The sequence below is a fragment of the Scyliorhinus canicula genome, chromosome 13, assembly GCF_902713615.1.
Source record: "Scyliorhinus canicula chromosome 13, sScyCan1.1, whole genome shotgun sequence".
Classification (NCBI taxonomy): Eukaryota; Metazoa; Chordata; class Chondrichthyes; order Carcharhiniformes; family Scyliorhinidae; genus Scyliorhinus; species Scyliorhinus canicula.
The window spans coordinates 126,028,421-126,051,434 of NC_052158.1; the positions used below are offsets into that span (position 1 = coordinate 126,028,421).

The 23,014-nt window shown below is 44.2% G+C and overlaps 1 protein-coding gene across 1 annotated transcript in view; it reads left to right on the forward strand.

The window, feature by feature from the left end:
- Positions 1-15,118: 15,118 nt before the first annotated feature.
- Positions 15,119-23,014, forward strand: part of LOC119975643 (adhesion G-protein coupled receptor G7-like) — a 96,128-nt gene continuing 88,232 nt past the window's right edge. The window contains exon 1 of the mRNA XM_038815424.1: positions 15,119-15,176. Coding sequence (XP_038671352.1) covers positions 15,119-15,176 — 58 coding nt within the window. The remainder of the gene's footprint in view (positions 15,177-23,014) is intronic.

The window sequence follows — 23,014 nt, forward strand, 5'->3', positions numbered from 1 at the left end:
CCCGCCCACACCCGCTCCCCCCCCCAACACCCGCCCCCCCACCTCTCCCCCCCCAACACCCGCAGGGCCCCCCTCTCTCCCGCAACACCCGCAGGGCCCCCCTCTCTCCCCCAACACCCGCAGGGCCCCCCTCTCTCCCCCAACACCCGCAGGTCCACCCTCTCTCCCCCACACCCACAGGGGGGTCTCCCCCACACCCGCCCCCCTCCTTTCCCCCCCAACACCCGCCCCTCTCCTCTCCCCCCCAACACCCGCCCCCCCTTCTCTCCCCCCAACACCCGCCCCCCCTCTTCTCCCCCCCAACACCCGCCCACCCTCTTCTCCCCCCCAACACCCCGCCCCCCCTCTTCTCCCCCCAACACCCGCCCCCCCTCAACACCCACCCCCCCTCAACACCCGCCCCCCCCTCTTCTCCCCCCCAACACCCACCCCCCCCTCTCCCCCCCAACACCCACCCCCCCTCTTCTCCCCCCCCAACACCCGCCCCCTCCAACACCCGCCCCCCTCCTCCCCCCCCCAACACCCGCCCCCCTCCTCTCCCCCCCTCCTCTCCCCCCAACACCCGCCCCCCCTCTTCTCCCCCCCAACACCCGCCCCCTCCAACACCCGCCCCCCTCCTCTCCCCCCCCAACACCCGCCCCCCCTCCTCTCCCCCCCTCCTCTCCCCCCCAACACCCGCCCCCCTCTTCTCCCCCCCCTCCAACACCCGCCCCCCCCCTCGGCAGTGTCAATTTCAGCGGCCGGCTGATTATTTCAGTGAGAGCAGCTTCCCTCTCCGGATCAAAGTGAGCCGGCCGCTGAAATTGACACTGCCGGCTGCTCTCTCCCTCCAATCCAACTTTTAAGTTTTAATGTTTCTGATTGGAGGGAGAGAGCAGCCGGCAGTGTCAATTTCAGCGGCCGGCTCACTTTGATCCAGAGAGGGAAGCTGCTCTCACTGAAATAATCAGCCGGCCGCTGAAATTGACACAACTGACAGTTGGGGTCCATAAACCCCCCCGCGGTATATCGCGAACCGCGGTATTGCGGAACGCGGTATAACGGGGGACTACTGTATTAACTTTTGTGCTGACAGAGGAATAACAATCAATTGGGCCGTGAAATATGCACCTGAGAGTAATGGAATGGCTGAGAGGTCTGTAAGAAAAGTAAAGAATTGGATCATAAAGAATCAGAATAATAAAGGCTGGGATAAAGACATTGAAAGAATAGTATTTGATCTTAATAGTAATCTCGGAACCTCTGTCTCCCAGGGACAAGGGGACCCAAGTGAATCTGGGAATTATCAAGTAGGAGACGAAGTTTGGGTGAAGCTACCAACTAAGACTGCAGGGAAAATCATTCGTGAGACTGTAAAATGTAAAGACAAGATTGTTCAGATTCTGGGTACACATACAGTTGAATTAGAGAAGCATGGTGTCTGGAGCAAAATAAATTGTATCACAATCAAAACACATGACCCAGTGAGCATAAGAGGAGTTTGAGATTCTTCGAATCTCACTCAGGGGTGCAATGACAGAAGGAGGAGGCTTAACAGGCCTTAATTGTATGATGTACATCAAGGATATGGAAAATAAACCAGTTCAAAAAGAAATGGTGGCAAAAGAAATCCGGAAGTCCTGGAGAGGGCATTTCTGGGTGAACCAAATGAAAACAGAAGGTACAAATTAAAGAATAGGGCCCTCTCCACCCTTGATCTGTTCATTTGATTTTCAGATGGAAAAAATAAATAACAAACCAGTTCACAAGAAGGAAGAGAACTACACTCCAGAGAGGAATCTTTTAGACAGGATTGGGGGGGGAAACTAATGATACAATTGGCTACATATTTGAGGGAATTAAATGACAGAACCCGGAGGAAAACTTTACGGGTTAGAAACAAATCAAAATATCAAATTATAACTGGACAGTGAAACCTCCGGTCAGACATCTCTAACTGGACATTAGCTGATGGGTGATCTGCGGTCTCCATGGAGTATGTACTACGCGGTGGAATTATTAAGGGTCTCGGCAGATAGCAGTGACTGACGAGGAACCCCAATATGATAAATGACAATAGTTTAAGAATTTTTGTAGCTTGATACCACGGCGGGAAAATTGTTACCAATGCAGCAAAACAATATTGCATTGAAGAGCTGTAATCGTTATTAAAAAAAAAAAAATTTCATGTAAATTGATAGGGACTGTTATATATATGTGATAAGGGGGGTATGTGTGTCGTTAAAGAACTTGATCCGCATTTCTAAACTGTGTGAATGTTTTAATAGAGGGGTAGTTTAGTGTGTTTTCTTGATTTAACTATATAGTACATTACAAATAATATTGATGTTGTTTATATGCCATATTTAGTATGTAATAACTATTGGTCCCAAAGCCAAGAAGGGATGTTTCAATATTGTACCTTATTTCTGGTATTTAAATTGTGATAACAGTTGAAAATATGTAAAGTTGTAGCACACAGTCTATTTGTGTGGTTAGGTAATGAATAATGTGTTAAGATAAGATTTTTTTACTATGTGTATAACAATAGGGAGAATTTGTTTGAAAAAGAGACGGTTCAATGTGGTTTTGCAAATGCTGTAATGGAAAGTATACACTTTAATGTTGTAAGGGAAATGATGACAGATGAAAGGGATTTGAAGGAAATTTGTCAGAAAGATATTCTCTCATGTAAACCAGAGGTTGGCAGACTTACATGATTCACGACAATGTTAGACATTAATGGGGAAGTTAGGAATACAAGCAGGATCAATTGAACCTTTTAAATTAATGAAACAAGGGGATCAGTGGGTGGTACATGATATCACAATTACCCCATTCCAATCAGAAATGGAAAACAATTTGGACGACGGAAAAATGGGACACGTAACAGCCAGTGATGGACAAAAGATCTGTTTGGTTACTGATGAACTGAGTTGTGTGCTGTTTCTAAGGGACATGAGGAAGCTTATACGGTTCTGCTATCCCAACGAAGTAAAATCCTTTGGAGGTAGTGGAACACACGGAAAGCTATTGTGTTACCTTCCTGAGCGGCTATGGCTATGGTTCACGGTAATTGGACTGGAACGGAAAATAAGACTCTTATCGACACTGGTCTGAGATATGCATACAAATGACAATGATCGGGGATATAGGTTAGTTAGTACAATTGGATGGGGGGGACAAATAAACCAAATTATAGATATGTTTCAAATGTCAAGACGGGGTGTTCTGGAAAATACAGAAAAGGTGTCATTTGAAACATTGAAGTCTGGCAATATCTGGTCTGAGAGGGTACAGGGAAAGAATAAGCATTTTAAATAAGACACTTTCCCTGCCCTTGGCGCCTGTCTGTCTCCCGCCCCAGTGCTCAGGCCCTCCCCCCACCATGCCCCTTTAAGCCCCGTAGCCCACCATGCCCCTTTAAGCCCCGTAGCCCATCCCCTATCGGAGGTCCCAAACTTTCCCGCCAAAAAGTAGCAAGTACGGGCTCCTCCTTCCCCCCACCCATGAAGCAGCAGCATCAGGAGAGCAGAACGCGAGGGAGCAGCAGCTGGAGAGGTCAGAACGGAGCACAGAGGAAGGAGGATAGAAAAGATAGTTTGACCTGAATAGCACCCACTGAAGCCTGCATCGGAGTCAGGGAGTGAGAATCCCTGTTCACCATTTAGAATATTGGCCCTTTTTGGTATAGGGGGAATTCTAAGAAGAGTGGTGAATTTGTAAAAACAATAGGAAGAGGAGCAGGGCATTTAGCCCCTGGATCTTTTTCCTCCATTGAAAGAGGTCATGGCTGAAGTGTATCTTAAATCTATTATCCTCCTTGCCTTCTTATGTCCTAATATCCTTGACTAGCAAAAGTCTATCAATCTCAGATTTAAAGTTCTTAATTGAGCTAGCATCTGTTGCCTCTTAGGGGGTTGGGGGTCAGTGCGGGAGGTGGGGGCGGGGGGGGGGGGGGGTAGTTGCACACTTCTACCACCCTTTGCGCGAAGTAGTTAGCTTTGTAGTTATAAGGTTAACATTTGATTAACCATTTCAATTATCCATTTGTCCCGCACCACTACATATTAGTGATCTGTGTAGATGAACCCTTAAACCTCTTTGGATTTCTACTGTTCCTGGATTTCCACCATTTTGAAATATTCAACCCTACTTTGTTGTGGTCCAAAATGATGGTCTCACACATATCTCATCAAAACCCGACTACAATTGTTTTAACTATTCAATATCACTTTATATTTTTATGCTCTTGTTTACATTACTAGCTGTGGACCCAACCTTTGTGGCAATGCAAAACTTAGAACATAGAACATAGAAGGTAGAACATTACAGCGCATTACAGGCCCTTCGGCCCTCGATGTTGCGCCGACCTGTGAAACCACTCTAAAGTCCCTCTACACTATTCCCTTATCGTCCATATGCCTATCCAATGACCATTTTAATGCGTTTAGTGTTTGCGAGTCCACTACTGTTGCAGGCAGGGCATTCCACGCCCTTACTACTCTCTGAGCAAAGAACGTACCTCTGACATCTGTCCTATATCTATCTCCCCTCAATTTAAAGCTATGTCCCCTCGTGCTGGACATCATCATCTGAGGAAAAAGGCTCTCACTGTCCACCCTATCTAATCCTCTGATCATCTTGTATGCCTCAATTAAGTCACCTCTTAACCTTCTTCTCTCTAACGAAAACAGCCTCAAGTCCTTCAGCCTTTCCTCATATGATCTTCCCTCCATGCCAGGCAACATTTTTGTAAATCTCCTCTGTACCCTTTCCAATGCTTCCACATCCTTCCTAGAATGTGGCGACCAGAATTGCACACAATACTCCAAATGCGGCCGCACCAGAGTTTTGTACAGCTGCAACATGACCTCATGGCTCCGAAACTCAATTCCTCTACCAATAAAAGCTAACACACCTTCTTAACAACCCTCTCAACCTGGGTGGCAACTTTCAGGGATCTATGGACATGGACACCGACATCTCTCTGCTCGTCCACACTACCAAGAATCTTACCATTAGCCCAGTACTCTGCCTTTCTATTATTCCTTCCAAAGTGAATCACCTCACACTTTTCTGCATTAAACTCCATTTGCCACCTGTCAGCCCAGCTCTGCAGCTTACCTATGTCCCTCTGTAACTTGTAACATCCTTCTGCACTGTCCACAACTCCACCGACTTTAGTGTCATCCGCAAATTTACTCACCCATCCTTCTACGCCCTCCTCCAGGTCATTTATAAAAATGACAAACAGCAACAGCCCCAAAACAGATCCTTGTGGCACACCACTAGTAACTGGACACCAGTCGTAGCATTTCCCATCAACCACCACTCTTTGTCTTCTATCAACTAGCCAATTTCTGATCCAAACTGCTAAATCACCCTGAATCCCATGCCTCTGTATTTTCTGCAATAGCCTACCGTGGGGAACCTTATCAAATGCTTTACTGAAATCCATATACACCACATCAACTGCTTTACCCTCATGTGTTTGGTCACCTTCTCGAAGAACTCAATGAGGTTTGTGAGGCACGACCTACCCTTCACAAAACCATGTTGACTATCTCTAATCAAATTATTCCTTTCCAGATGATTATACATCCTATCTCTTTTAAACCTTTCCAAGACTTTTCCCACAACAGAAGTAAGGCTCACTGGCCTATAGGTACGGGGGTTATCTCTAGTCCCCTTCTTGTACAAGGGGACAACATTTGCTATCCTCCAGTCCTCTGGCACTATTCCTGTAGACAAAGATGACTTAAAGATCAAAGCCAAAGGCTCAGCAATCTCCTCCCTAGCTTCCCAGAGACTCCTAGGATAAATCCCATTCTGCCCAGGGGACTTATCTATCTTCACACTTTCCAGAATCGCCAACACCTCCTCCTTATGAACCTCAAGCCCTTCTAGTCTAGTAGCCTGTATCTCAGTATTCTCCTCGACAACTTTGTCTTTTTCCTGTGTGAATACTGACGAAAAATACTCATTTAGCACCTCTCCTATGTCCTCAGACTCTACGCACAACTTCCCACTACTGTCCTTGACTGGCCCTACTCTTACCTTAGTCATTCTTTTATTCCTGACATACCTATAGAAAGCTTTAGGGTTATCCTTGATCCTACCTGCCAAAGACTTCTCATGTCCTCGCTTGGCTCTTCTTAGCTCTCTCTTTAGAGCCTTCCTAGCTAATTTGTAACTCTCAAGCGACCCAACTGAACAATCACGTCTCATCTTCACATAAGCCTCCTTCTTCCTCTTGACAAGTGATTCAACTGCTTTAGTAACTCATGGTTCCCTCACTCGACCACTTCCTCCCTGCCTAACAGGTACATACTTATCAAGGACACGCAATAGCTGTTCCTTGAACATGCTCCACATTTCCATTGTGTCCTTCCTCTGCAGTTTTCCTCTCCAGGCGATGCATCCTAAGTCTTGACTCATCGCATCATAATTGCCTTTCCCCCAGCAATAACTCTTGCCCTGCGGTTTATACCTATCCCTTTCCATCGCTAAAGTAAACGTAATCGAATTGTGGTCACTATCACCAAAATGCTCACCTACCTCCAAATCTAACACCTGTCCTGGTTCATTACCCAGTACCAAATCCAATATGGCCTCGCCTCTTGTTGGCCTATCTACATACTGCATCAGGAAACCCTCCTGCACACATTGGACAAAAACGGATCCATCTAAAGTACTCGAACTATAGTGTTTGCAGTCAATATTTGGAAAGTTAAAGTCCCTCATAACAACTACCCTGTTATTTTCGCTCCTATCCAGAATCATCTTTGCAATCCTTTCCTCTACATCTCTGGAACTTTTCGGAGGCCTATAGAAAAGCCCTAACAGGGTGACCTCTCCTTTCCTGTTTCTTAACTCAGCCCATACTACCTCAGTATTCAAATCCTCATCAAATGTCCTCTCAGCCACCGTAATACTGTCCTTGACTAACAATGCCACCCCTCCCCCTCTCTTACCACCTTCCCTGAACTTACTGAAATATCTAAACCCCGGCATCTGCAACAACCATTCCTCGCCCTGCTCTATCCATGTCTCCGAAATGGCCACAACATCGAAGTCCCAGGTACTAACCCATGCCGCAAGCTCACCCACCTTATTCCGGATGCTCCTGGCATTGAAGTAGACGCACTTTAGACCACCTTCCTTCCTGCCGGTACACTCCTGCAACTTTGAAACCTTACTCATGACCTCACTACTCTCAGCTTCTTGTGTACTGGAGCTATAATTCAGGTTCCCAATCCCCTGCTGAACTAATTTAAACCCTCCCGAAGAGCATTAGCAAACATCCCCCCGAGGATATTAGTACCCCTCTGGTCCAGGTGTAGACCATCCCGTTTGTAGAGGTCCCACCTACCCCAGAATGAGCCCCAATTGTCCAGGAATCTGAAACCCTCCCTCCTGCACCATCCCTGCAGCCACGTGTTCAACTGCTCTCTCTCCCTATTCCTCGACTCGCTAGCATGTGGCACGGGTAACAACCCAGAGATAATAACTCTGTTTGTTCTAGCTCTAAGTTTCCACCCTAGCTCCCTGAATTCCTGCCTTACATCCCTATCCCTTTTCCTACCTATGTCGTTGGTACCTATGTGGACCATGACTTGGGGCTGCTCCCCCTCCCCCTTAAGGATCCCAAAAACACGATCTGAGACATCGCGGACCCTGGCACCTGGGAGGCAACACACCAACCGCGAGTCTCTCTCGTTCCCACAGAATCTCCTATCTATCCCCCTAACTATGGAGTCTCCAATGACTAATGTTCTACTCCTTTCCCCCTTTCCTTCTGAACAACAGGGACAGACTCTATGCCAGAGACCTGTACCCCATGACTGACACCGGTAAGTCGTCCCCCCAACAGTATCCAAAGCAGTATACCTGTTACTAAGGGGAACGACCACAGGGGATCCCTGTACTGACTGCTTACCCCCAGCCCCTCTCACCATCACCCATCTATCTTTATTCTTTGGCGTAACTACCTCCCTGAAGCTTCTATCTATGACCCCCTCTGCCTCCCGAATGATCCGAAGTTCATCCAGCTCCAGCTCCAGTTCCCTAACACGGTTTTTGAGGAGCTGGCATTGGGTGCACTTCCCACAGGTGAAATCAGCAGGGACACTGATGGCGTCCCTCATCTCAAACATTCTGCAGGAGGAGCATTGTACTGCCTTCCCTGACATCACCTCTAGATTTAAAAAAAAAACAAGAAAAAGAAAGAAAGAGCTTACCTGATATTCCCTCAAACCCTGCTCCCGCTGAAAGGTAAACAAATTTAAAGGCACTCACTCACCTTCACGACAGGCCCCTGCTCCCGCTTCCCAACGACCGTTGTTTTTTTGGTTAGAAGAGGAGGTAGGGGGGGAAACACTGACGAAGTGTTTTGGGTTTAACTGTCACTTGACAACAGCCCCTCCACAAACCACCTTCAAATTAGGCTGACGGCACTGCACGTATGCAAATTTCCCCGGAACAGCCAATCAGTTGCTCTGCTCTGCTGCCCTCTGCTTGTTTCTATTATGTTACTTAAGTCATCAATAAATATACTGAATAGTGGGAGGAGGGCGGACACCCTTGCCTTTGCCTCCCTGATCGGCCGACGTAGAATCCTGTTTGGCTGGCGGTCAGCAGCACCACCAAAAGCTGCCGACTGGCTGTCCGACTTCTCGGAATCTCTCCAAATGGAGAAAAGCAGGGTCAGACGACGGCTTCCACAGAACGTGCGAGCCATTCACGCAATTGTTCCATTATTTGTGGCCAATGAACAAGCGGAAGAATAGCCAGGTAGCCAAGAATCAGGGGAATGTCGCCAAAGCATGAGAGAGAGAAAAAGACGGGGAAGGGGGGAGGGGGGGGGGGGCAGCTAAACCTAAGAGGAAAGAAAGGCGAATCACAGGAGGCGGGGGGGGGGGGGGGAGAGGGAGGAGACAGGGAACAAGAGAGGAGAACCAGGGAGTGGGAGGGGGAGGCAGGGAAATGAGAGCCGGAGGAAGGCACGGGATACAATAACGAACATGGCATCTCCAGGAGTAGGGAACGAGGAGAATAAAGACGGAAGACGGGAGGAACGGCAAAAGAAAAGGTGAGCGCGAGACAGCAGCGAGATCCGTCCGGATGAAGCAAGCAACAACACCAACACCAAACCCATTCGAGTATTGCCCACTGTAATTGTTTCTCCGGCACCCAAATGTATATTTACCTCCCCAGTCTCCACAAACCCCCCCCACCCCCCCACCAACAGTCGGCCACCTATGTGTTGTAAATAATTTTGCCAGTTGTCCAGAGTTGCTGCTGTTGAGCTGGTGCACAATACCCTACCAGTTATTCTATTTTATTTTTATTGGTTTTTTTATTATTTACTATTTTCTTTTCTTTGGTATCTTTGGGTGTGCCTTTCTCTTCTATATATGTATATATGTATCTCTTATCCTGTGTACATAACGGTAAATATACTTTCTTCAAAAACCCAATAGAAACATTTATAAAAAATATATACTGAATGGTTGAGGCCCAAGCACAGACCCTGTGACACAAGGCTAGTCAATACATTTCATTTTAATGTTCTGCAGAATTTCAGAACCACTGTCTGTGTGAATTAACATATACTGCTTTCTTTTTTCAGGTCTGGGTTGCAACAGCAACAATTCAAACCGATTCTGTCACCACTAACACAGCTGTAGACATGAACATGACTATAGAATATGTCGATATGGTTAATTCTGAGAAATCGTCAGCAAATCATCCATCACCATTTTCTGAAAAGCCAGGCTACACAACAACAATGCAAAAAATAAAAGCAGATAAAAGGAGTGGCTTCTATCCATCAGGAGGCCATGCAAAGAAAACTGTATATAAAACAACAAGAGATAATCGAAATATAGAAGATACTGCTCCAATAACATCAGAGTTTCTTTCAGCATCCACAAAGTTTAGTATAAGTGGAAAAATTACCAAATTGTCATACGCACCAATCCACCATGTAAAATTGCAGGGAAGGCAAAAACCAGTGTTGGCTACAGTACAGCCATTAATTAAACCAGAATTTACCATGCAACAAAAGCAACACAACTCAATGAATCTAACTCAAGGGTGTTCAGTTCAACAACAAATTAAACATAGTCCAATCAAAAGCATTGAGCAAAATATTTTTTCTAAGACATCACAAGAAACTCAACAAAACTCCAAACAGACATCAATGGACACAGCATTCCAAACAATAATAGAAAGAACTGAAGGCAAAAACCAATCGGCACTGAATGAAACTTTCCTGATAACGGAGACAATGACACAACAAGAAAACCAGAGAACAGTGATTAAACCTTTTGCAACAACTCTAGAAAAAACTACACAGAGAGAAAGCCAGAGATCAGTCAATACAGCTTTCCCAACACCAGTATCAACTACACGGAGAGAAAGCCAGACATCAGTCAATACAACTTCCCCAACAACAGTATCAACTACACAGAGAGAAAGCCAGACATCAGTCAATACAATTTTCCCAGCAACAACATCAACTACACAGAGAGAAAACCAAACATCAGTCAATACAACTTTCCCAACAACAGCATCAACTACACAGAGGAAAAACCAGACATCAGTCAATACAACTTTCCCAACAACAGCATCAACTACACAGAGGAAAACCCAGACATCAGTCAATACAATTTTCCCAACAACAACATCAACTACACAGAGAGAAAACCAAACATCAGTCAATACAACTTTCCCAACAGCATCAACTACACAGAGGAAAAACCAGACATCAGTCAATACAACTTTCCCAACACCAGTATCAACTACACAGAGGAAAAACCAGACATCAGTCCATACAATTTTCCCAACAACAACATCAACTACACAGAGAGAAAACCAGACATCAGTCAATACAACTTTCCCAACACCAGTATCAACTACACAGAGGAAAACCCAGACATCAGTCAATACAATTTTCCCAACAACAACATCAACTACACAGAGAGAAAACCAGACATCAGTCAATACAACTTTCCCAACAACAGCATCAACTACACAGAGGAAAAACCAGACATCAGTCAATACAACTTTCCCAACAACAGCATCAACTACACAGAGGAAAACCCAGACATCAGTCCATACAATTTTCCCAACAACAGTATCAACTACACAGAGAGAAAGCCAGACATCAGTCAATACAACTTTCCCAACACCGGTATCAACTACACAGAGAGAAAACCAGACATCAGTCAATGCAACTTTCCCAACAACAGCATCAACTACACAGAGGAAAACCCAGACATCAGTCAATACAATTTTCCCAGCAACAACATCAACTACACAGAGAGAAAACCAAACATCAGTCAATACAACTTTCCCAACAGCATCAACTACACAGAGGAAAAACCAGACATCAGTCAATACAACTTTCCCAACACCAGTATCAACTACACAGAGGAAAAACCAGACATCAGTCCATACAATTTTCCCAACAACAACATCAACTACACAGAGAGAAAACCAGACATCAGTCAATACAACTTTCCCAACAACAGCATCAACTACACAGAGGAAAAACCAGACATCAGTCAATACAACTTTCCCAACAACAGCATCAACTACACAGAGGAAAACCCAGACATCAGTCAATACAATTTTCCCAACAACAACATCAACTACACAGAGAGAAAACCAAACATCAGTCAATACAACTTTCCCAACAGCATCAACTACACAGAGGAAAAACCAGACATCAGTCAATACAACTTTCCCAACACCAGTATCAACTACACAGAGGAAAAACCAGACATCAGTCCATACAATTTTCCCAACAACAACATCAACTACACAGAGAGAAAACCAGACATCAGTCAATACAACTTTCCCAACACCAGTATCAACTACACAGAGGAAAACCCAGACTTCAGTCAATACAATTTTCCCAACAACAACATCAACTACACAGAGAGAAAACCAGACATCAGTCAATACAACTTTCCCAACACCAGTATCAACTACACAGAGGAAAACCCAGACATCAGTCAATACAGTTTTCCCAACAACAACATCAACTACACAGAGAGAAAACCAGACATCAGTCAATACAACTTTCCCAACAACAGCATCAACTACACAGAGGAAAAACCAGACATCAGTCAATACAACTTTCCCAACAACAGCATCAACTACACAGAGGAAAACCCAGACATCAGTCAATACAATTTTCCCAACAACAGTATCAACTACACAGAGAGAAAGCCAGACATCAGTCAATATAACTTTCCCAACACCGGTATCAACTACACAGAGAGAAAACCAGACATCAGTCAATGCAACTTTCCCAACAACAGCATCAACTACACAGAGGAAAACCCAGACATCAGTCAATACAATTTTCCCAGCAACAACATCAACTACACAGAGAGAAAACCAAACATCAGTCAATACAACTTTCCCAACAGCATCAACTACACAGAGGAAAAACCAGACATCAGTCAATACAACTTTCCCAACACCAGTATCAACTACACAGAGGAAAAACCAGACATCAGTCAATACAACTTTCCCAACAACAGCATCAACTACACAGAGGAAAAACCAGACATCAGTCAATACAACTTTCCCAACAACAGCATCAACTACACAGAGGAAAACCCAGACATCAGTCAATACAATTTTCCCAACAACAACATCAACTACACAGAGAGAAAACCAAACATCAGTCAATACAACTTTCCCAACAGCATCAACTACACAGAGGAAAAACCAGACATCAGTCAATACAACTTTCCCAACACCAGTATCAACTACACAGAGGAAAAACCAGACATCAGTCCATACAATTTTCCCAACAACAACATCAACTACACAGAGAGAAAACCAGACATCAGTCAATACAACTTTCCCAACACCAGTATCAACTACACAGAGGAAAACCCAGACATCAGTCAATACAATTTTCCCAACAACAACATCAACTACACAGAGAGAAAACCAGACATCAGTCAATACAACTTTCCCAACAACAGCATCAACTACACAGAGGAAAAACCAGACATCAGTCAATACAACTTTCCCAACAACAGCATCAACTACACAGAGGAAAACCCAGACATCAGTCAATACAATTTTCCCAACAACAGTATCAACTACACAGAGAGAAAGCCAGACATCAGTCAATACAACTTTCCCAACACCGGTATCAACTACACAGAGAGAAAACCAGACATCAGTCAATGCAACTTTCCCAACAACAGCATCAACTACACAGAGGAAAACCCAGACATCAGTCAATACAATTTTCCCAGCAACAACATCAACTACACAGAGAGAAAACCAAACATCAGTCAATACAACTTTCCCAACAGCATCAACTACACAGAGGAAAAACCAGACATCAGTCAATACAACTTTCCCAACACCAGTATCAACTACACAGAGGAAAAACCAGACATCAGTCCATACAATTTTCCCAACAACAACATCAACTACACAGAGAGAAAACCAGACATCAGTCAATACAACTTTCCCAACAACAGCATCAACTACACAGAGGAAAAACCAGACATCAGTCAATACAACTTTCCCAACAACAGCATCAACTACACAGAGGAAAACCCAGACATCAGTCAATACAATTTTCCCAACAACAACATCAACTACACAGAGAGAAAACCAAACATCAGTCAATACAACTTTCCCAACAGCATCAACTACACAGAGGAAAAACCAGACATCAGTCAATACAACTTTCCCAACACCAGTATCAACTACACAGAGGAAAAACCAGACATCAGTCCATACAATTTTCCCAACAACAACATCAACTACACAGAGAGAAAACCAGACATCAGTCAATACAACTTTCCCAACACCAGTATCAACTACACAGAGGAAAACCCAGACTTCAGTCAATACAATTTTCCCAACAACAACATCAACTACACAGAGAGAAAACCAGACATCAGTCAATACAACTTTCCCAACACCAGTATCAACTACACAGAGGAAAACCCAGACATCAGTCAATACAATTTTCCCAACAACAACATCAACTACACAGAGAGAAAACCAGACATCAGTCAATACAACTTTCCCAACAACAGCATCAACTACACAGAGGAAAAACCAGACATCAGTCAATACAACTTTCCCAACAACAGCATCAACTACACAGAGGAAAACCCAGACATCAGTCAATACAATTTTCCCAACAACAGTATCAACTACACAGAGAGAAAGCCAGACATCAGTCAATACAACTTTCCCAACACCGGTATCAACTACACAGAGAGAAAACCAGACATTAGTCAATACAATTTTCCCAACAACAACATCAACTACACAGAGAGAAAACCAGACATCAGTCAATACAACTTTCCCAACAACAGCATCAACTACACAGAGGAAAAACCAGACATCAGTCAATACAACTTTCCCAACAACAGCATCAACTACACAGAGGAAAACCCAGACATCAGTCAATACAATTTTCCCAACAACAACATCAACTACACAGAGAGAAAACCAAACATCAATCAATACAACTTTCCCAACAGCATCAACTACACAGAGGAAAAACCAGACATCAGTCAATACAACTTTCCCAACACCAGTATCAACTACACAGAGGAAAAACCAGACATCAGTCCATACAATTTTCCCAACAACAACATCAACTACACAGAGAGAAAACCAGACATCAGTCAATACAACTTTCCCAACACCAGTATCAACTACACAGAGGAAAACCCAGACTTCAGTCAATACAATTTTCCCAACAACAACATCAACTACACAGAGAGAAAACCAGACATCAGTCAATACAACTTTCCCAACAACAGCATCAACTACACAGAGGAAAAACCAGACATCAGTCAATACAACTTTCCCAACAACAGCATCAACTACACAGAGGAAAACCCAGACATCAGTCAATACAATTTTCCCAACAACAACATCAACTACACAGAGAGAAAACCAAACATCAGTCAATGCAACTTTCCTAACGACAACAGCATCAACTACACAGAGAGAAAGCCAGACATCAGTCAATACAACTTTCCCAACAACAGGAGAATCAACTGCACTCAGCGAAATCCATTCCACACCAACACCATATCCTAAACCTACATCATCAGCTACCACTACTAATATGCAGAATGAGACTTCACCAAATACAATAAAGCCTGTAACATCAGGACGACTGACAGGTATAGTATGAAACCTCAGCAAGGAACAAATTATGTAGTCTAAGATATTCACTTACTGCTTTATTTCATCTGTTCTTTTCTTTCCAACAGAATACCAGTTCTTGTGTTTTGCTGAATGTCTGTTTGTAGAACAATAAGTTAATATGTTTGATTATGTTTTAACTCAGTATCAGACATCAGCAAATGTACTCCTGTGTATGTATCTTTTTCATTCTGTTCCCTCTGTTGTATAGATTAACGTTTTTGAATTACTCAACCTCCAATCCTTGTGGCTAAACTCTCTTTCACATTCCTTTTTCTTGACAACTTTGTGGAATGTTTCAACCCTTTGATAATTAATACCATCTTAACCAACATTAACTCATCCTCTGTTGAGAACAGCACCCTCAACAACTTTAACTGTGTATTCACAATGGTCCATTTCATTACTACAGGATAAGCCGATGTGCACACTTATTGCTGTTGTAATTGCTCCTGGATAACACATCAGTAACATTTAAAAAAAATTAATTTAGAGTACCCAATTCATTTTTTTCCAATTAAGGGGCAATTTTAGTGTGGCCAATCCACCTACCCTGCACATCTTTGGGTTCTGGGGGCGAAACCCACGCAAACACGGGGAGAATGTGTAAACTCCACACGGACAGTGACCCAGAGCCGGGATCGAACCTGGGCCCTCGGTGCCGTGAGGCAGCAGTGCTAACCACTACGCCACTGTGCTGCCCCTAACACATCAGTAACATTATCCACACTCCTAGTATCTAGGTATTTCACCAAATTAAAATTATTCTCCTCTGTGTACTATTTAATCCATTTCAAATAATTGAAAGAAATCTACAGAATATATACGGTCCTGAAGGTGGCCATTTGGCCCATCGATTCTGCACTGGCTCTCTGAATGAGCATTCTACTTAATCCCATTCTCCTGCCTTATCCCTTTCACCTTGTACATTCCTTCTTTTCAGATAGCAATCCAATTCCATTTTGAAGACCTGCCTCCACCGCACTCTGGGTAAAAATATTTTTCCTCATATCACTTCTACTCCTTTTGCCAATTATTCCGAGTCTGTGCTCCTTGGTTCTTGATGCTGTCCTGAGAGGGAACTGTTTCTCACTATTTACCCTGTCCATAGACCTCAGCATCTTAAATACCTCCATCAAGTCTTCTCTGAACCTTCTTTACTCCAACGAAAAAAGGTCCAACTTCTCCAGTATATCCTATAGTTACAGGTATTCAAAAGGGAATTGGATTGCTATCTGAAAAGAAAGAATGTGCAAGGTTAAAGGGATAGTTACAGTTCTTTATTCTTGGAATAATTCTTGTGAATCTCCTCTGTACTCTCCCTAATGTCTTCAAATCCTTCCTGAAGTGTGGGGCGTGATTCTCCCAAAGGGAGACAAAGTGCTGACGGTGGAGTGAAAACCAGAGTGTTTCACTCCGGCGTCGGAGGCCGCTCCTCGCCTCCTATTCTCCCAACCCCAGGGGGCTAGGAACGGCGGCGCGTCAATCTCGCGTGCCGGGCCTTGGCGCCCGCGTTGAAGTGGCGCCGCCTGAATGACGCGGCCGGCGGCGCCTAAATGACGTCACCTGCGCATGCGAAGGTTGGCCAGTGCCAACCCGCGCATGCGCGGTTGCCGTCCTCCCCTCCGCTGTCCCGCAAGACATGGACGATTGATCTTGCGGGGCGACGGAGGGAAAAGAGTGCGTTTTTCAGAGACGCCGGCTTGACGATCGGTGGGCACCGATCGCGGGCCAGACCCCTACTGAGCACCCCCAGTTGCTCGATTCTCCCTCCGCCCCCCACAGGCCCCACATGCAGCGGTCGCGTGCTGTTCACGCCGGCAGTGACCAGGTGTTGTTGGCGCCGGTGTGAACCGGTCGGATTAGGCAGGCCGCTCGGCCCATTCGGGCCGGAGAATCACCGCTTGACCGGAGCGACGATTCTCTGAGCGGCCGGTCGCAAAACGCAACACGCCATTTGGGGGGGGGGGGGGGTGAGAATCGCATGCGGGTGCCAGGGCGGCGTGGCGTGAATCGCCCAGCACTCCCGCGATTCTCCCACCCGGTGTGGGGGTCGGAGAATCGCGCCCGTGGTACCCAGAATTTGTCGCAGACAAGGCCTAACTAGTGTTTTATACAATTTCAAGTTGAATTCTGTACTTTGCACTCAATATCCCTTTGTATAAAGCCTAAGTTACTATTTGCTTTATTAACTGTTTTCTCAACATGCCCTACCACCTTCTAAAACAGTCATTCAGTTTGAAGCCTTGTTATGTTAGATGAGGATACCATTTGCAACTGACCAAAATTAAAGCTGCCACAGCAGAAGCAGCAGAATTAAATCACAGATTCTTGCATCGGTTTCCATGCAGTATAAAGCCAGAAACAGGCTATTCACTGAAACCACTTCTGGCTGCTATTTATGCTCCACATACAGTTCCTTCCACATACACCTCCTCTCCCCTTATCAGCATATTCTTCTCTTCCTTTTTTCCCCTCAATTACTTATCTAGTTTCTCTTAAATGCACCAATGATATTTAACTGACCACCCATGTGGTAGTCGGTTCTGTAGTCTTATTGTTCCCTTGGCAAAGAAGTTTCTCCTGAATTACTTATTGGATTTTTAGTGTCCATCTTTTATGTATGTCCTCAGAAGTTGTACTCATGCATAAGTAAAACTATTTTTCTATGTCTACTTTCTCAACCCTTTTATAATTTTAATTGCCTCCATTCCATTAGTCTTCTCTTTTTTTGGGAAAATGCATCGGCGGCCTGTTGGATTGGATTGGATTGGATTGGATTTGTTTATTGTCACTTGTACTGAGGTACAATGAAAAGTATTTTCCTGCGAGCAGCTCAACAGATCATTAAGTACATGAAAAGAAAAGGAAATAAAATAAAATACATAATAGGGCAACACAATGTTACTGAGTAGGACCGGCATCGGATGAAGCATACGGGTGTGTAGTGTTAATGAGGTCAGTCCATAAGAGGGCCATTTAGGAGTCTGGTGACAGTGGGGAAGAAGCTGTTTTTGAGTCTGTTCATGCGTGATCTCAGACTTCTGTCTCTCCTGCTCGATGGAAGAAGTTGGGAGAGTGAGTAAGATGGGTGGGAGGGGTCTTTGATTATGCTGCCCGCTTTCCCCAGGCAGTGGGAGGTGTATATGGAGTCGACGGATGGGAGGCAGGTTCGTGTGATGGACTGGGCTGTGTTCACGACACTCTGAAGTTCCTTGCGGTCCTGGGTCGAGCAGTTGCCATACCAGGCTATGATGTAGCCAGATAGGATGCTTTCTATGCTGCATCTGTAAAAGTTGGGAAGAGTTAATGTGGACATGCCGGCTTTCCTTAGTTTCCTGAGGAATTGTAGGCGCTGTTGTGCTTTCTTGGTGGTAGCGTCGATGTGGGTAGAACAGGACAGATTGTTGGTGATGTGCACACCTAGGAATTTGATGCTGTCAACCACCTCCAACTCAGCCCCGTTGATGCTGACAGGGGTGTGTACAGTGTCATGTGCGAGTACCTTTAAGAAATGGATATTTAAGCAATGTACCTTTAAGAAATAGGGCAACTCATATTACTGAAGTGATGTCAGAGGGTAGGGGTAGCTGAGCTGAGCTCACTTCTGTTTGCTTTTGGTTTCAGTTTGAGAGAGAGCAGCTGAAAGGTGCCTGGCTGGTTTGCTGTGAGCTGTTTGAAAGGAGAAAGCCGATTTGAGGAGAAAGCTGGGTTTTGCTTGTGTGTTTTGCAAAAGCTGCAGGAAGAAAACACAGAACTAGTCTGTTGATGTCTGAAAATCCAAAGACTATAAGTATATTGAATGTAACCTCATGTCTGTTGTTAAAGGTGAAGTCTTTTGGAGGTTTGAAGGAACATTTTGAAGGATTATTTAGTGTTGTATTATTTGCGGGGTAATCTTTGAATTTAGGGGTGTTAAGTGATCCAATGTTTATTTAATAGGTTAAGTTGAATTCATGGAATAAACGTTGTTTTGTGTTTAAAAACCCACGTGTCCATAATTGTAATACCACACCTGGGAAACAAGCTGTATGCTTCAAAAATAACAATACATTAAAGGGAGAGGTTGGTTGAACTCCATGATACATCTTGGGGTTTTGAAAACACCGCTCCCATAACAATTGGGGGCTCTATCTATTGGATTGGCTTTTGTGAACTTAAAGACAGTGAAGGTTTGTTGCTTTTCCGATATGGTATTTTAGTTTAAGTGTGTTGTGGACAATGGCTCTTTCAGAGGCTCAGAAGTTTTTGGGGGTGGAGAATGTCACACGCAGTACCTTACGGACAGAGATGAAAAGCAGACTGTTAGATTTTGCAAAAAGATTGCAGTCAACATTACCTGACAAAATGCGAAAAGATGAGGTAATTATGGCGGTGGTTAAGCATTTAAAGTTGCCTGAGATAGAGTCTGACTCACTGGAAATGGCAAATATTCAGTTTCAAATTTAACAAATGGAACATGAGAAAGAATTAAAGCTGCTTGAATACGAAAGAGAGAGAGAGGAAAAAGAAGGAGAGAGAGAGGAAAAAGATAAAGAGAGGGAGTTTGAACTTCGGAAAATGGCCATGAAACATGAAAGTCAATTAAAATTGGCAGACGTAAAAGGAAACGTACAGTTAGATGATAGTGATGAGGATAGTGAGAAAGAGTGTCATAGTCGAAGGCTTGGTGTGTATCTATTTAAATATGTGCAAGCTTGCCAAGGTTTGACGAGAAGTAATTGGAATTATTTTTTCATTTCATTTGAGAAGATAGCTAAACAAATGAAATGGCCACAGGACATGTGGGTATTACTGATTCAAACAAAGCTGGTAGGTAGAGCTAGTGAAGTGTTTGCATCACTACCGGAGGAGGTATCTGGAACATATGAGGAGGTGAAGAAATCCATCTTAAGTGCATATGAGCTAGTGCCTGAAGCTTACAGACAAAGGTTAGAAATTTAAGGAAAGAATTTGGTCAAACATACATGGGGAGGAATTCTCCTCAATGGCCGACGCCATTGTGAAACCCGGAGTTTTTCACGACAGCATCGGAGACTGCTCCTCGCCCCTATTCTCCCCCCCTCGGGGGGGCTAGAGAGGCGTTTCGTGAAACTCGGCTGCCGGGCCTTGACGCTGGTGCCAAGGCGGCGCACCGATAATGATGTGGGCGCCTTAGTGATGTGCGGTTGCCGTCTTCCCCTCTGCTGTCCCGCAAGATGTGGCGGCTTGATCTTGCGGGGTGGCGGAGGGGAAAGAGTGCGTCTCTTAGAGACGCCGGCCTGACGATCGGTGGGCACCGATCGCGGGCCTGTCCCCTCCCGAGCACGGCCGTGGTGCTCGATCCTCTCTCCGCCCCCCACAGGCCCCAAACTTACCTTTCGTGCTATGTTCACGCCGGTAGCGACCAGGTGTGGTTGCCGCCGGCGTGAACAGGTCGGGAACGGCAGGCTGCTCGGCCCATGCGATTCTCCGAGCGGCGTGTCGCGACACGCCATTTTGGGGGTGTGGGAGAATTGCGGGGGTGCCAGAGCGGCCCTCCCGTGATTCTCCCACCCGGCCTGGGGAGCGGAGAATCGCGCCCATGGAGTTGAAAGGCTCAAACAGAGTAATTTTGATAGGTGGATAAGGGCTTTGAAAATAGACCAAAAGTATGAAGCTCTCAGAGAAATTATACTTTTGGAGGAGTTTAAAAATTCAATTCCTGATGTAGTGAGAACTCATGTGGAAGAACAGAGTGATTAAACTGCGAGATTAGCAGCAGAAATGGCATATGATTATGAATTATTTCATAAATCAAAGATTGGTTTCCGACATCAGTTTCAGCCGGTGAGGGATAGGAACTGGGGACATGAGAAATACTCAAGTGGTAAAGGTAAAGGTGATGTGATGGGAGACAATAAAGAGAGTGTACCTCAGATTAAAAAAGAAATCCAGGAGGGTGGAAAAGAGATGAAAAGTTTCAAATGTTTTCACTGTAATAAACTAGGCCATATGAAGTCACAGTGTTGGTGGTTGAAGAAAAGCACTGGGAAGGCTGATGTGGTAAAACAGGATAAGACAGTGGGATTTGTTGGAGTGGTAAAGGAAAGCCCAAGGGAAGCGAAGGAGATGCAAACGATTGTACAGCCTGTTCAGGAAGTAATTGTTAAGAAGGTGCCAGATGTCTTTAAAGATTTTACTTGTGTGGGTAAAGTTTACTCATGTGCATCAGGAGGAGCAGGTAAAGAAGTCACAATTTCAAGAGATACAGGGGCTAGTCAATCTTTAATGGTAAGAGATGAGGAATTATGAGGTTTGGGAAGAATGTTGCCAGAAAAGGTGGTGATATGTGGAATTCAGGGTGACAGGAATAGCGTTCCATTATATAAGGTCAGGTTGGAAACTCCAGTGAAGAGTGGTGAAGTGGTAGTAGGAGTAATAGAGAAACTATCTTGTCCAGGAATACAGTTTATCTTGGGTAATGATCAATAGGATCAATGATCGAATTTTACTTCAAAGTTATTCAAAGAAGTTATGGATAGTTTAGGAATAAAACAATTTAAATCAACTGCGTACCATCCAGAATCGCAGGGAGCATTAGAAAGCTGGCATCAGACATTAAAGACAATGTTGAGGGCGTATTGTCAAGATTATCCAGAGGATTGGGATAAAGGAATTCCATTTGTATTGTTTGCAATTAGGGATGCACCTATTGAGTCTACCAAATTTAGTCCCTTTGAACTAATTTTTGGTCATGAGGTAAGAGGACCACTTAAATTGATTAAGGAAAAATTAGTGGGTGAGAATTCGGAAATTACATTTTTGGATTACATGTCAAATTTTAGGGAACGATTAAATAGAGCAGGTGAATTGGCTAGACAACATTTGAAAGTTGCACAAAATGTTCGTAGTTTTGTCAGTGGGGATAAAGTTTTGGTGTTGTTACCAGTGGTAGGTGAGCCTTTAAAAGCTAGGTTTTGTAGACTGACTCAGATTGAAAGGAAATTTAGTGAGGTGAATTATGTGGTAAAAACGCCGGATAGAAGGAAGACTCACCGAGTGTGTCATGTGAATATGCTTAAAAGGTACTTTGAAAAGGAATGAGAGAAAAAGGAAATTTTAATGATTCTAACTCAAAGTGACGAACCAAATCCAGATGACTGAATTTGACATACCTCAAATTAAGTTGGAAAATTAGGATGTTCTTAAAAATTGGGATGACTTGTTAAGTTACCTTCCAGAGGAAAAACGAACTGACCTGAAAGAGTTATTGATATCACATGGGCAAGTTTGTAGAGATAAATTGGTAAGTACTAAAATAACTATACATGATGGAGATGTGGGAAATGCTGTTCCTATTAAACAACATCCATATAGACTTAATCCTTTAAAATTGGCACAGGTTAACAGAGAGATTGAGAGTATGCTGAAAAATGGCACGATTGAAGTGGGTTGCCACCAATGGAGCTCACCCATAGTGATAGTACCTAAACCAGATGGTACCCAATGGTTGTGTGTGGACTATTGAAAGGTGAATGCAGTTACCTGAACGGACTCTTATCCTAGCCCACGTTTGAAGGATTGCATTGAGAAAGTGGGACAATATGCTTTTATTTCCAAATTCCAGACATGGAAAGAACATTTAAAATATCATATGGAGTTCTTTGATCAACTTCAGGAGGCGGGTTTGGTGATGAACCTAGCCGAAAGTGGATTTGGAGAAGCCCGAATCACTTTCCGATACCCTCAAGACGAAGGGAAATAATGTGATTTCTTAGCATGAGTGGATTTGATCAAACCTTTGTGCAAACGTTTTGTGGCGTGATTACTCCACTGATGGACTTGCTAAAGAAAC